Source organism: Budorcas taxicolor, chromosome 2, assembly GCF_023091745.1.
Source record: "Budorcas taxicolor isolate Tak-1 chromosome 2, Takin1.1, whole genome shotgun sequence".
NCBI lineage: Eukaryota > Metazoa > Chordata > Mammalia > Artiodactyla > Bovidae > Budorcas > Budorcas taxicolor.
In genome coordinates, this window is record NC_068911.1 from 24,648,615 (window position 1) to 24,664,457 (window position 15,843).

General features: G+C 38.8%; 1 protein-coding gene across 1 annotated transcript in view; it reads right to left on the minus strand.

The window, feature by feature from the left end:
- ACSM1 (acyl-CoA synthetase medium chain family member 1) overlaps window positions 1–15,843 on the minus strand; it is a 53,163-nt gene that overhangs the window by 14,138 nt on the left and 23,182 nt on the right. The window contains exons 2-5 of the mRNA XM_052663984.1: window positions 7,168–7,378; window positions 4,141–4,348; window positions 1,949–2,089; window positions 1,047–1,206 (exon numbers count right to left, since the gene is read on the minus strand). Coding sequence (XP_052519944.1) covers window positions 1,047–1,206; window positions 1,949–2,089; window positions 4,141–4,348; window positions 7,168–7,378 — 720 coding nt within the window. The remainder of the gene's footprint in view (window positions 1–1,046; window positions 1,207–1,948; window positions 2,090–4,140; window positions 4,349–7,167; window positions 7,379–15,843) is intronic.

Below are 15,843 nucleotides of genomic sequence, written 5' to 3' on the forward strand. Positions count from 1 at the left end.
GGAGTAAGCTGGGTAAAGAGGCTGTGGCTGTCGCAAGTGGAGAATGTTCCATGGAACAATTTGACATTAAGGAAGGAAAGACAGGGTTGGTCCAATGTGTACCAAGGTAAAGGGAAGATATTTTTAGGATGAGGCACTTTGAATATGTTTATTGACTGAGGGAGTAGCGTCAATGAAAAGCAAAAGATTGAAAATACAGGATAAAAGGTTTAGTGAGTTTAAGATTAATAGAGAGGGGCTCCAAATAGAGGGCAGGGAAAAGAACAAGACCGGCAGCAGGTGTCAAGCAGGAGCTGGACTTTGAGAGGTGAAGAGGCATGTCTGCCTCTGAGATATAAACCAGGGGAGTGAGTGGAGACCCAATTTTCAGGTGAAGAGAAATACAGTGAAGGTGTTCATGCAGGTGACCTTGATTACTGTCATAATGTATACTGAACAGCAACTGCTACCATTTATTGAGTATTTTCTATGTGCTACTTTCAGGGCTAAGCACACATAATCTCAATATTCCCAACAATTTTGGAGATAGCAACCACTAAAACTCCCATTTTACAGATAAGGAAACTGAAGCTCAGAGTGCCACTAATAAATGTCAAACATGGGATAAGTAACTGTATCTGCCACATTCCAAGACCTCTGTTTCTAAACACGTCATTAAATTGAGTATATACACACACACACACGCACACGCACACATGCACACACATACAGTCACACTCCAGCTATCTGGCCCTGGTAGAGCCAGGGTCTATGAAACCTGAGCTTGCTTTCATTTCTCAGAAATTATATTCTGGTTCTCAAGTCCACAAAGTCTGATCCATAGGTCTAGGGAAAGGTTTGGAATGTGTGTTTTCTTCAAAGTTACATCTTGATGTAATTCTGATACAATGATTGATTTAGTGCTTCACACTTTAAGAAACCCAGAGCCAGGGTTGTGTTAAGAGACTTCTTTGCTAAATAAAATATTTCTCAATTGGGTCCAACTTTTGAGCTTGAAATGACTTTCTTCTGGGAGTCTGTTGATGTTGAAAGGTTACTTTTCTTACCTCTATAATGACCTTTGAGTCAAACTGAGGCAGATGATGAGCAAAGACTGTAGACCCCGCTGTCCATGGTTCAAGCAGGGACCCCAAGGTAGCCAGAATCCAGCCTGTGTCTGACAGGCACCAGAAGACATCAGATGCCTTCAGCTGCAACAATTTCCTGCTATCTCCAAAATACAGTTGGCCTCAGATACTATTGTGACTACTATCCTCCCCTTCTTTCCACCCTCGTTTCTCAGGGTTTTGCTACTCTGTTTTTATCATTAGTACAGATATCAACTGTCTCCAAAGAGCCTTCTCTTCCCCTGGTTTGGTTGAAAGGTTAGAAAATATATAGAACATGGTTTGGTTTGAATATTATTAGTTGGAGGAGGGGGAGAAGAGGGAGAAGAGTTTGGTTTAACATTGATTAAATAGTTATCCCAGCTTGAGCTCTGTGTTTGTTCCACAGTAGGAAAGTGGCTTAGTGCGGCTTAGTTTCAGCTATTATTTTCCCTAAGAGCTCAAGATTGGGCTCCATGCCCAGTTTGTCCACAGCTGAGGAGGGAAAGGGTCTGTCCCATAAGGTCACACTGCTGGAGCATTTTATCTTTCCCACCAAACCCTGGAGCCACTGACAGGGACACAGAGACTTGTCATTTGTGTGGTTTTCAGAATGCTTTCTGTTTCCACTCACTCCTTTACATCTCCTCTGAAGGTGCTTAGGTAGGACCCAAAGGTTCCTCTTTTGACATTCAGAGGTCTCTGTCAGCAAACACTCATACCTAGCCTATACTCACACCCTCAGGGGTCTGAACCAAAGACAGCAAAAAGAATTCACCTAGAGTTCCTTTCCCAGTACATACACATGCACACTCCGCCCCATATCTGTGGCCCAGCTTGTAAGTTGGTGCCCTGTTTCCTACCATGCAGGGAAATAGGATCTTAAAGCGAATCCATGGTTGTGCTTTGCCATCTTGGGGAAGCCCGTGGTCCCACTAGTGAAGAAGATGACCATTGGGTCCAGGGTCTTTGACTTAATACAGACGTGATCTGGGGAGGCTGATCTGCAAAGGAATTCAATACAAAAGGACAGAAGTCATGTTTCTTACTTTTTCATTCTCTGGGGAAGCAAAAGAAACAATATGAGGCTTTGAGTTAGAAAAATGGGGTTTGTAACTCCCAGTATTAGGCATCAAACAGTTTATGGGAGGCTCAGATAGGTGACCTGACATTTCTTCATTTAAAAAAATGGGGAAAATATGATGGATTATTTCTTAACTTAACAAACATTGAAATAGTATTGCCTATGATTCTGGACAAGGCTCTATATGATTTACAAGTAAGAATTCATTCACTATTCAGAGCAACCGTAAGAGGTAAGTAATGCTTTGATGCACCTTTTGCAGATGAGGAAATGGAGGCTCAGAATGATTAGGTAACTTACCTAAAGACATATAGCCAGCAAGTTGCAGAGCCAGGGTTCACTCAGTCTGATCCATACACTGTGCTTTCAGTCGCATTGCTAACCTTGTTTTTTACACAGACTAGCTTTGTTACTGTTTAGTCGCTAAGTCCCATGTGTGCTCAGTCGTGTCTAACTCTTTGTGACCCCATGGACTACAGTCCACCAGGCTTCTCTGTCCATGGGATTTCCCAGGCAAGAATATTGAAGTCAGTTGCCATTTCCTTCTCCAAGGGATCTTCCTGACCTAGGAATCTAACCCACATCTCCTGCATCTCCTACTTTGCAGGTGATTTCTTTACCACTGAGCCACCTGAAAAGCCCCACAGACTACCTTTATAGGAATTTAACCTCATAAACTTGGTGTTGAGGGGTGGGGAAGAAAAAGCTAGGGAGAATGGAAGTGATATATATATATATATATATATATATATATATATATATATATGACCTGGCATGAGTTTGAGGTGGTTGGGGTTAGGGCTAGGTTTAGGGTAGGCAGAATCTGTGCTGTGTGCTTAGTTGCCCAGTAATGTCCGACTCTTTACAATCTTATGGACTGTAGTCTGCCAGGCTCCTCTGTCCATGGGGATTCTCCAGGCAAGAATACTGGAGTGGGTTGCCATGTTCTCCTCCAGGGAATCTTTCTGACCCAGGAATCAAACTGGGGTCTCCTGCATTGCAGGTGATTCTTTACCAGCTGAGCTACCAGGTTCCTTCATATCCCACGTATCACTGCTTTGATATGTGGGAGCTTCTCCTAGACTGAGTCTCTTTCTTGAGCCTATTATGATGGTAAATGATAGTTTCCTTGCAAGCATTCAACCAGAGAGACTGCAAGTAATCCCAGCGCTGGGGGAAGCACTGGCTCTTGTGGAGAAATGATACCATACTGGCTTTGGGCAATTTAGGGGAGTTCAAATGAATATTCTTTGTTTAAGCTATTTTCATCTAATTTTCTTTATAATGTAGCATAAGATGTGATTTCACTAGTATATTTGCCTTGTGTGGTTGAAGTAAAGAGCTTTAAAAACTGTGGAGTTACTTTAAGAAAATAAATCCAGCATGATTTGTGTGTGATATGAAAAATGCCTGAAGGCTTGCAGAATCAGTTTTGAGGGAGTCTTTGTTACCTCCAACACTTCCCTAACTTCTCCCTCAAGATGTCCCTATTGGCACCTACCCTAAGAGATGGAAAGTGTTTGCTCCCAAAGCTGCCTGTCAACCACAGCCTCATTCTTCACTGTCTCAAGTTTCATCTTAAAAATTCATCTTAACTTTTCATTCAACTCCTGTAAATGTTAATTTTTATATAAAAATAATGTTTCAGATTCTCCACCTATAAGGAAAATGAAACACAATAACCCTCTGACTCTATGTATTTCTTTTGCACAAGGGTATATATTATTAGTATATATATATTGGTGAGAGAGGCATAGAAACTCAATTTCCCTTATTTATTGATAAAAACACTTGCAGCTAAGAGAGGCAAATGAACTAACTGAGCGCTGCTTAGCAAATCAGTGACATAGCTGGGGAGAGAAGCTCAGACCTGGTGAGTTTCCTCCCACTGGCTGATTCTCTACCAGCACTTGGGAGTGAGTGGCCTTCTGCCATTCTTCAGAAAGTACATTTGTCAGAACAGAAACTTACTTAATCAGTGATCGGAAGTCCAGCCACCCTTCACGGCTGTGGTCAGACACCAGGAGCTTGGTTTTCAGAGAAGGACACTCAGGTGCCACAGACTCCACCTCTGGGGCAAGGGTATCTGTGGTCACAATGGCTTTGGCTCCAGACACTTGTAGTCGGTAGAGAATGTCCTTGGCCTTCATCTGGGTGGTCCCTGGCATGAAGATGATCCCTAGGTATGAGAAGGAAACTGCTTGTTTTTGTTCTGCTTTCACAGCTTCACAACCATGGAGTTCAGGCCTGGTTTATCTGCATAGAAATCCGCTAGCCTCTGTTATGCAAAGTGTGGTCCAGAGCATCAGTACCACCTAGGACACAGAATCTGACACCCCACCCCAAACTTACTAACTCAGAATCTGCATTTTAACAACATCTCCAAGTGGTTTCTATGCACATTAAAAATTTGAAAAGCCTATCCTAAACTTTTCTACTGTAGATGGATCTAGCCAGTAGAGTCCTTTACACAACGATCCGTGGGATCTATGGAAGATACAAGTGGATGGTGTCCCTGGTGCTGCATCTCTGCCCCCATTTTCTTCTCCTTTCCTTTCCTTCTCTGTCCATCTCTTGTGTCATCTTGAATTTCTTCTGTTTCCTTCATTCCTCATACCCTAAGTTAACTGCACTGTCCTTTGAACTTCCCTACCTTCCTTCTCCCATCACCAACAATTAGCTCAAGTTTTGTGTGCTTCTATTGGATTCTAATTTTTCCACCAGGGTCCCTTTTCTGAGTCTTCCTACTACTCACCTTCCATATTACTAGCCTGTTTATGTTCCACAGAGCACTGACTTTTTCTCCTTCACAGTTCTTCTCTTTGCTAACACCTGTGCCCTCTCTCCAGGAAGACCCTTTTCTCGTCATCCTGACATTGGAGTGAGCACTGCTCACTCTTCATCTTTCTCTCACACAACTCTATTCTCTATTTCAAAAGGACCATTCTTCATCTAGGCTACTCCTGACTCTTCAGTATTTTCATGTACTATGCCTCTTAGAACTTTCACCCTTTACTTCTAATCTTCTTTAATTCTTTTTATCCCAGAGGTCTCAACTCATGTCTTGGATTTCTCATGTGCGGGGAGAGAACAAATTAGCCAAGACGATGTGTTCAGGCTCTCTCGCCCCACGTTTTGTAAATAATGACTGTGCAGCAGCTGAGATCATTTATAGCATGGTGCATGTGCGTCACGAGGTACCCTCTTGGTCAGGGGTTCAGTGCTGTATGCAGATAGGAGTTCCACCTAAAAAGCAGTAGCATTACTGCTGGATCACAGCTGTGTCCAGCTGGGTCAGCCATGAGAGGAGAGAAAATACATGTCTGCTGCTACAGCTGCTGTGCCAGGCAGGAGAGAGGTTGTGTTGTGTTAGGTTATGCTATGGCTGCTGCGTCAGCCAGGAAAGAATAAATGTGTCTGCAGTTCCTATGGCTCCTCGAGTCTCCTTCCAGCCTCAGCTCGTGCCTTGCCTACCCTAGGTTCATGGAACAGTGTGGACAGTATGAACAGGATCAGATATAAATCGTGGAACATCTCTTAATGATACAGATGGCATGGCATCTCCAGACTCACTCAGCCATTGCTGTTAATTCTTGATCTTGATGGATTAAACAACTATTTGTGAGGAAATACGAGAGAGAATATTTGAACAAGAGCAGGACATACTGTGTGAGCATGCATGACAGAACTGAAGTTGATTCAAAAAAGAATCCATGAGTCTCATACTAATTATATAGGTCAATGCATAGACAAGCATTAAAGGGAAAGGAAAATCTCTACAGAAGAGTGCTGGCTAATAAGTGTAAAGGGTATGATGTAAACAGAAATACCTAATATAAAACCACCATTAAAATATTTAATTCAGTCAAAACTCATCAATGAATTTTCAAAGCATAAACTGAAAGACAGTTGGGGAAAGGATATTCACATAGTCCCATAATATTACATGACAGATTACTTACTAACTACAAAGGGAAAATGCACCTTTACAAAGGTGGATGCTACCTTTCTAAAGTGATAAAACAATGTCATTGATGTTAGGACAAACCAACTGTACCTATCCCCAGTGTGGTGCACCAAGAAAGACACAAGTCCTTCTAGTACTTGTGCTAAGAATGTTCATCCTGAACATAATCATAAAGAAGGAAACAGAAATACAAAATCTGAGGGATATTCTGCAACAATCTGGCTTAGGCACTTCAAACTGTCATTGCATTGTCACATAGACAATACAGTATGTAGAGAAACATTCTATATTAAAGAAGGCTGCGGAGAGACAACAACTAAATGCAACACATGACCCTCAGTTGGATTTTATACAGTTGTTTAAAAAAAAAAACAAAAACAGTTGGTTGTGCAGTGTGGCACATGGGATCTTGGTTCCTTGAAGCCATGACCCCTGCCTTGGAAACATGGGATCTTAACCATTGGACTTCCAGGAGAAATCCTGGGTTTTTGATTGGAGCACAAAAATAATCCTATAAAGGACATTATTGGGATAATGGAGGAATTTTGACTCTGGATGTACATCAGGTAACTATATTGAATCAGAGTGAGACTTCTTGTGTGGTTATGTGAAAGAAATGTCTCAAATCTTAGCAGATACATATTTCAGTATTTATGTCATGTTTGTGGGTGTCACAGTATCTGCAACTGATTCTTTAATGACTCCCTGGGAGAGAGGGGATCCAATAAGGCAAAATGTTAATAATTGATGAATCTTATAAGGAAGTAAGAATGTCTGAGACTGTGTATAAGAAAGTGTGTGTGTATGTGTGTGTGTGAGAGAGAGAGAGAAGAAGGGAGAATTATGACATTGTGCTTGATAAAGTGTGAGTATAAGGGAAACAGTGAATGAGAAGGATTAAACTAGTATTTAAAGGAATTTGACAGAAGGAAAGACTATTAAAAAGAAAAAAGTTAGGGGAAGAGGAAGCACCTAATATTTCGGGACCCATTAGCTCTAGGCCTATCCTAAGGTCTCTTTGGGTCACTAACCTGTTCGGATGCAGCCCACAGACACAAGCCACCACTCAGGCACTCGAGGCAAAATCAAGGCTAGACGGTCTCCCGTCTGAAGGCCGCAGGTCTGTGTGAAGACGTTGGCTGTGCGACAGGTTAAGTCTGTCATCTCTCTGAAGCTCCACTTCACTTCATCCCCTTGATCATTCACCCACCACAGGGCTGGATTTGGACTTCTCTTGCCCTCCTGGTTAAGATCATATACCACATGTTAGTTCCTGCTTCAAAGGAAAGGGACACTAATTTGGTCAATCCACTACCATAGTCATATTCCTGTGTGAGTGTAGCTCAAGGTCTGAGATCCCATGTTAAAACATTTATAGAGCCAGGAGAAGTTTGGGGGATGTGTGATCCAGCCAACTCCTGGTCTACTGTAACCTTCTCCTCTTAAATCACAACCATGAATAACCTTCATGTCACTTATTGAAGACTTAAAATTTTATTCTCCCATATGTCTGCCTTTGTTCCACATGGACAGTAGGTTACTCTCTGTGCTTCAGTTTTCTCTTCTGTGGAAAGGGTAGAATAATACTACCCAGAATATAGTAAAGTTTAAATTAATTATTTATTTTAATTATTTATTAATTAATCATTTTAGAAGGAAAAGTGCCTGGCTCATAGTATGTGCTCAATAAAATTTGTTGTTGTTGTTTAATCACTAAGTTATGTCCAACTCTTTGTGACCCCATGGACTGCAGGGTGTCAGGCCTCCCCGTCCTTCACTATCTTGCTCAAGTTCATGTCCATTGAATTGGTGAGGCCATCCAACCAACCCTAAACTTCATTAGCCCTAGACTTTCCCTATAAGAAATGCTAACAGGAATTTAAGTTGAGATGAAAGAACTTTAGAGAGTAACTTAAGTACAAAAATATACAATTATTTAATAGAAATAGATATACAGACAAATATAAAAGAAGTATTGTTATAATTTTGGTTCATAGCTTCACTTTTTATTTTTTTTTTACCCTATATAAAACACAAAAGCATAAACAATAATTATAAATTATGTTAATGGGTACACAATATGTAAAGATGTCTTTTGTGAAATCAGTAACATAATATGGGAAGGTGTAAGAGAACTGGAAAAGAGTAGGGTTTTGGATGTGAATGAAGTTAAGTTGCTATTAGTTTAAAATAAATTGTTTTTAACTTAGAATGTTATATACAATCTCTATGGTAACCATAAATAAATTATCTACAGAATATACACAAAAGGAAATGAAAATCAAAACATATCACTACAAAAAATCAACTAATTCATCTTTATCTATGATTACTTTAAATGTAATGAATGAAGTGCCCTAGTCAAAAGATCTAGGTTGGTAAACTCGATAAAAAACCAGAATTCAACTGAATACTGTTGATAAAATTGTTATTTCTATGTAATGGGATATGATAAAACCAATCAAATTGCTTTCGGAATGTTTCTGCAGTAAAAATCATACAATACAATATCAATTTAGAGAAGTAAAATCATATTTACATTGAGTCTAAAGTTCTATAATAGTATCGATCCATCCATTCATTCATTTACTATATATCTGCTAAGTTCTCATTGTTTCTTGGGCACTGTTCTTAAACCAACATGATACAATGGTGTACAAGACATCCATCTGCACATGTAAATGAATGGTTTTAAGTGTTTATGGATAATTTTCATTTTCTTGTTTAAGTAAAATCTTAAATTTTACCTAAGTAAAATGATTTTTTAAGTTTTTTTAAATTCCTCAAAGAAAACATGTTCGGAGTAGAAGTTCAGGCAACACATAATTTTACTAACAGAAAAATTTCTTCAAATTCCTTATCACAATTTCAGTTCCTGAATGTCAACACTGAAAACTGCTTGATGTATAATCTTCCAGCAATTCTTCCCACATAAGTGCAAACCTGATCATATCAGCTTTGGCTCATATACTTGGAACAATAGAGTGTGGCTCATTAGATATAAGATTTATATACATACATGCATACACACATACCTATACAAATTTATATGTGTGTGTATACATATATACACACCCCGTGTGTTTTTCAGATTCATCTATATTGCTTTGTGTATTTCTTCTTAATTAATTTTTATTGCTGAGTTAGTAGATTTCTTAAAAATCGATTTCTCAATTTCCCTTGGCTTCAAATCTCACTGCATAAAGCTTTAAATCTCATATAAAGTTTAAAGGCTGTGTTTTATCTTCTTGACAACATGCTAATCTTAATATCATATTATCACATTAATTCTGAGCGCAAAACCCCACAACTGTTTAATCAAGATCTTCAAGTTGCTAGAATTTAGTCTGAATTTCTGTCTGAACTAAAGTAACTATTGTTTTCACTTTGATACCCCAGAATTTCTATTATTTTATAAAATCTTACAGAAATGTTACATACTCTGTTCCCCTTACACAGAGAATGCACAGTCATTTATATTTGCTGCTGCTGCTGCTAAGTCGCTTCAGTCGTGCCCGACTCTGTGTGACCCCATAGACGGCAGCCTACCAGGCTCCTCCGTCCCTGGGGTCCTCCAGGCAAGAACACTGGAGTGGGTTGCCATTTCCTTCTCCAATGCATGAAAGTGAAAAGTGAAAGTGAAGTCGCTCAGTCGTGTCCAACTCTTCGCGACCCCATGGCCTGCAGCCCACCAGGCTCTCCGTGGGATTTTCCAGGCAAGAGTACTGGAGTGGGGTGCCATTGCCTTCTCCAAGCAATCGCAAATCAGTGGCTACCTGGGGCTCCAGGTAGAGGCGGGTGGGTATTGATTAGAAAGGGACAAAAGGAAATGGTGGTGATAGAAATGTTCTAAAACTTATTAAAATCTCATTTAAAATGTTTGAATTATATTATAGGCAAATAATAGATTAAAAGAGTTGATTTAAATAAATAAAAACTTACTCCTTGTTAATTTCTAACTAGAATATAATTTGAAGAAGAAAATTGGAAAAGTAGACCAATTACTCATGTGATTGATGAATGATATGATTCTTTCTGAATGTTAAAACACATGAGTTTACTGACTATAAAAAGACTTGCCTCAGTTTTAATTAGAATAAAATAAAAGTAGAATTTCTATAAATTAATGATAGACTGTGATAGATTTCATAGAATTTGAATCCTAATTCATATAGATAATACATTTCCCCAACAATGATATAGTTTACATTTTCTTCCATTGCCTTTGGAATGTTTACTAACAACCAGAAATTTCAAAAGTTTGAGTATATGGTTTGACCACAATGGAATTAAGCTAGCTCATCTCAACTATCAGGAAACTAGCCAATAAAAAGGCAAATAAAAATAGTCTGATGTAATGGTAATGAAATATGCCATATCAAAATTTGTATAATGTACCCCAAAAGAGTGTGATTAGTGGGAAATTTATATTTTTAATGTATATATTAGAAAAGAGGAAGGCTGAAAAGTAAGGACATAATCTTCCAACTCAATAAGCTAAAAAATTAAAAAAAGGAATAGAAAATTAAATCAAGGGAATGTACATGAAAAGAAATAATAAAGACAAGTGTAAGTACCAATGAAATGGAAAGGAAATACACAATACAGAATACCAGTAAAACAAAACCTGGTTTTGAAAAGATTAATAAAATTGGTAGATTCTTAGGAAGACTTGTCAAGGAAAAAAAGACCATAAAAATATTAAAAATAACTAGGAATAAAAAGTGTACATTATTATAATGCTTATAAGACATTAATATTAATATTTATAATCTCACATCTATTTTAAAAGTTAAATACATTACCAAAAGCTTTCTTACAATGAAAATCCCAGACTTTATGTCAAAATATTTTGCTATGCATATTAGTGTGTTAAGATTTTGACTTGAAAAACTGCTGCTTTTTGTTTTTTTAAAGAAAACAGTGATTATAATATTTCAATCTTATCTCAATAAAACAACAAAAAATAGTGATAAGTTAAATTCTTTACAAAGCACTTAGAAGAGCATCTGGTGTAAAGCAAATGTATTGAATGAATAAATTAAAAAAAATTCTGGAATATAAATAATGAATAATGAGGAATTCCAGGGTTAAATTAAATCTAAAGATGACCACAGTCAACAGTAGGCCAACACCAACTCCAGGTACTCCCTGTTGGGCACCTGGAGCTATCCCAGGGTCCAGGTTGACCCACCAGTGTGCCAAGATCAGCCCTGAAACATATTAGGTCACATGGCTAACAACACCAGGAACCAGCTTTGCCCAGTGGTTGGCAATGTCAGCCACATGTTACAGGCAATGTTACAGGCAACGTCAGCCAACAGGTAATGTCACATGTTACAGGCAATGTTACATGTTACAGGCAATGTCAGCCAACAAGTCTAGGGGCCAACCTTGCCTACCAGCATACCTACAGTAGTTTGCCATGCCTTAACAGAAGAGCCCACATGGCCCACAGAGGGGGGAACCACACAACATATAACTCTAGTGACCAGAGGGGAGTGTGCTGCTGAGGTCATAGGAAGTTTCCTACATTAGATCACCGAGAGCAGAAACCATTTGTAAAGCTAGGCAGAAGGTTAAAATTCTATCACCTCCACTAGCTGTGTTCAAAGTAATGCTTCCTAAAGCGTAGTTGACTTTACACTCCAGGATATCTGGCTCTAGTTGAGTGACCACACCATCATGGTTATCCAGGTCATTAAGATCTTTTTTGTATAGTTCTTCTGTGTATTTTTGCCACCTTTTCTTAATCTTTTATGCTTCTGTTAGGTCCATACTGTTTCTCTCCTTTATCATGTCTATCCTTGCATGAAACGTTTCCTTCATATCTCCAATTTTCTTGAAGAAATAGATCTCCAGTCTTTCCCATTCTATTATTTTCCTTTAATTATTGGCATTGTTCATCTAAGAAGACCTTCTTATCTCTCCATGTTATTCTCTGGAACTCTACTTTCAGCTGGGTATATCTTTACCTTTCTCCTTTGCCTGTCACTTCTCAGCTACTTGTAAGGCTTCCTTGGACTACCACTTTGCTTTCTTGCATTTCTTTTTCTTTGGGATGGTTTTGTGACTGCCTCTATACAATGTTGCAAACCTCCATCCATAGCTCTTCAAGCCCTCTGTCTACCATATCTAATTCCTTGATTCTATTCATCACCACCACTGTGTAATCCTAAGGGATTTGACTTAGGTCATACCTAAATGGCCTAATGGTTTTCAATACTTTCTTCAATTTAAGCCTGAATTTTGAAATAAAGAGCCATGGTCTGTGCCACAGTCAGCTCCAGGTCTTGTTTTGACTGACTGTATAGAGTTTCTCCATCTTTGGATGCAAAGAATATAATCATTCTGATTTTGGTATTGGCCATCTGGTGATGTCCACGTGTAGAATAGTCTCTTGGGTTGTTTTGAAAACAGTGCTTGCTAGATTGTAGCATGTTTTCTTGACAAAATTCTCTTAAACTTTGTCTAGCTTCATTTTGTACTACAAGGCCAAACTTGCCTGTTATTCTGGGATACACACACACACACACTCACACATGGAATATTTGCAGAGTTCCAAAGAATAGCAAGAAGAGATAAGAAAGCCTTCTTCAGCGATCAATGCAAAGAAATCGAGGAAAACAACAGAATGGGAAAGACTAGAGATCTCTTCAAGAAAATTAGAGATACCAAGGGAACATTTCATGCAAAGATGGGCTCGATAAAGGACAGAAATGGTATGGACCTAACAGAAGCAGAAGATATTAAGAAGAGGTGGCAAGAATACACAGAAGAACTGTACAAAAAAGATCTTCATGACCCAGATAATCATGATGATGTGATCACTAATCTAGAGCCAGACATCCTGGAATGTGAAGTCAAGTGGGCCTTAGAAAGCATCACTACGAACAAAGCTAGTAGAGGTGATGGAATTCCAGTGGAACTCTTTCAAATCCTGAAAGATGATGCTGTGAAAGTGTTGCACTCAATATGCCAACAAATTTGGAAACTCAGCAGTGGCCACAGGACTGGAAAAGGTCAGTTTTCATTCCAATCCCAAAAAAAGGCAACACCAAAGAATGCTCAAACTACCACACAATTGCACTCATCTCACATGCTAGTAAAGTAATGCTCAAAATTCTCCAAGCCAGGCTTCAGCAATACGTGAACCGTGAACTTCCTGATGTTCAAGCTAGTTTTAGAAAAGGCAGAGGAACCAGAGATCAAATTGCCAACATCTGCTGGATCATGGAAAAGCAAGAGAATTCCAGAAAAACATCTATTTCTGCTTTATTGACTATGCCAAAGCCTTTGACTGTGTGGATCACAGCGAACTGTGGAAAATTCTGAGAGAGATGGGAATACCAGACCACCTCACCTGCTTCTTGAGAAATCTGTATGCAGGTCAGGAAGCAACAGTTAGAACTGGACATGGAACAACAGACTGGTTCCAGATAGGAAAAGGGGTACGTCAAGGCTGTATATTGTCACCCTGCTTATTTAACTTCTATGCAGAGTACATCATGAGAAACGCTGGGCTGGAAGAAGCACAAGCTGGATTCAAGATTGCCAGGAGAAATATCCATAACCTCAGATATGCAGATGACACCACCCTTATGGCAGAAAGTGAAGAGGAACTAAAAAGCCTCTTGATGAAAGTGAAAGTGGAGAGTGAAAGAGTTGGCTTAAAGCTCAACATTCAGAAAACAAAGATCACGGCATCCAGTCCCATCACTTCATGGGAAATAGATGGGGAAACATTGGAAACAGTGTCAGACTTTATTTTGGGGGGCTCCAAAATCCCTGCAGATGGTGACTGCAGCCATGAAATTAAAAGACGCTTACTCCTTGGAAGAAAACTTATGACCAACCTAGATAGCATATTCAAAAGCAGGGACATTACTTTGCCGACTAAGGTCCGTCTAGTTAAGGCTATGGTTTTTCCAGTGGTCATGTATGGATGTGAGAGTTGGACTGTGAAGATGGCTGAGCGCCGAAGAATTGATGCTTTTGAACTGTGGTGTTGGAGAAGACTCTTGAGAGTCTCTTGGGCTGCAAGGAGATCCAACCAGTCCTTTCTGAAGATCAACCCTGGGATTTCTTTGGAGGGTATGATGCTAAAGCTGAAGCTTCAGTACTGTGGCCACCTCATCCAAAGAGTTGACTCATTGGAAAAGACTCTGATGCTGGGAGGGATTGGGGGCAGTAGGAGAAAGGGATGACTGAGGCTGGATAGCATCATGGACTCGATGGACATGAGTCTGAGTGAACTCCGGGAGATGGTGATGGACAGGGAGGCCTGGCGTGCTGCTATTCATGGGGTCGCAAAGAGTCGGACACGACTGAGCGACTGAACTGAACTGATAAAAATAATGAAATCTTGACATTTTGATAAATAGATATCTAGGGTATCTTACCGTAGTTGAAGAAAGTAAATACCATATGGTTTCTCTTACTTGTGAAATAAAAAATAAAAAACAAGTAAATGGCAAAAAAATAACAAACATAAAAAAACTCACTGATGAAGAAAGCGAACTGATAGTTGCCAGTAGGGGTGGGGACGAATGAAATACTTCAAGGGGATTAAGAGGCACAAACTTCTAGCTATAAGATAAATGAGTCACAGGGATGAAATGTGCCGCATAGAGAATATAGTCTGTAACATTTTAATAGCTATGTATTGTGACAGGTTGTAACTAGTCTTATCATGGAGATCATTTTGTAATGTATGAAAATGTTAAAATGTTAAAATGTTGTACAGCTGAAACTAATATAGTATTGTAAGTCATCTATACTTCAATATAATATCTAAATATAAGATTAGACTTATTTCTTTATATAAAACATAATTTATTTTTTAAAATTTCACAGCAATTAAATTTTCTGTAGGTAGATTACAGCAAACTTTATTTTAAATATTGTTACATATCAGATTGATTGTAATTTAATACACAGAGAAGGTGGTTTAAGTATAATTTAAAATCACAGCATGCTTGGGGCAGGTGCATGGGGATGACCCACAGAGATGTTATGGGGAGGGAGGTGGGAGGGGGGTTCATGTTTGGGAACACATGTAAGAATTAAAGATTTTAAAATTAAAAAAAATAAATAAATAAAATAAAATCATAAGTGCCATGTTATACTTTTGTAAATTGTTGTTGACAATAAGTATGCAATGAGTATGGCCCTTACAGACTCATCAGATGATCAATATATGATGTGATATGTCAAACTGGAGACACAGTCATGGAGTATCAATTTCACATGCATTAACAAATTGACTGATATACAGACTTTAAACAAATTTATAAAAGAAGATTAAAGTTCTGGAAGTTAAACTTTATGCATTATTTAATTTGGAAATAATATGTATTACACCAGTAATATTTAGATAAACTGAGACAACCATGTTTTTATCCCAGAAGTTGTAAACTCAGAGCCTATAGAAACTAAACAAATTATAAATGAGATAAGTCTGCCAGATTCCTCTGGGGCAAACTGGAGAGTCATGTGTCTCCTAAGAAGGCAGTAACCATTAGTTCTATGATTGCTGCCATATAGGAATGAAGGCTTTGTATTGTTAAAAAAAAAAAAAAGAACAGAACTTCAATTAAATAGAGTTAAGAAAACAGCTCTTTTGGGCTTCCAAGGTGGCACTAGTGGTAAAGAACCCACCTGCCAATGTAGGAGACGTGAGATGCAGGTTCCATCCCTGGGTCAAG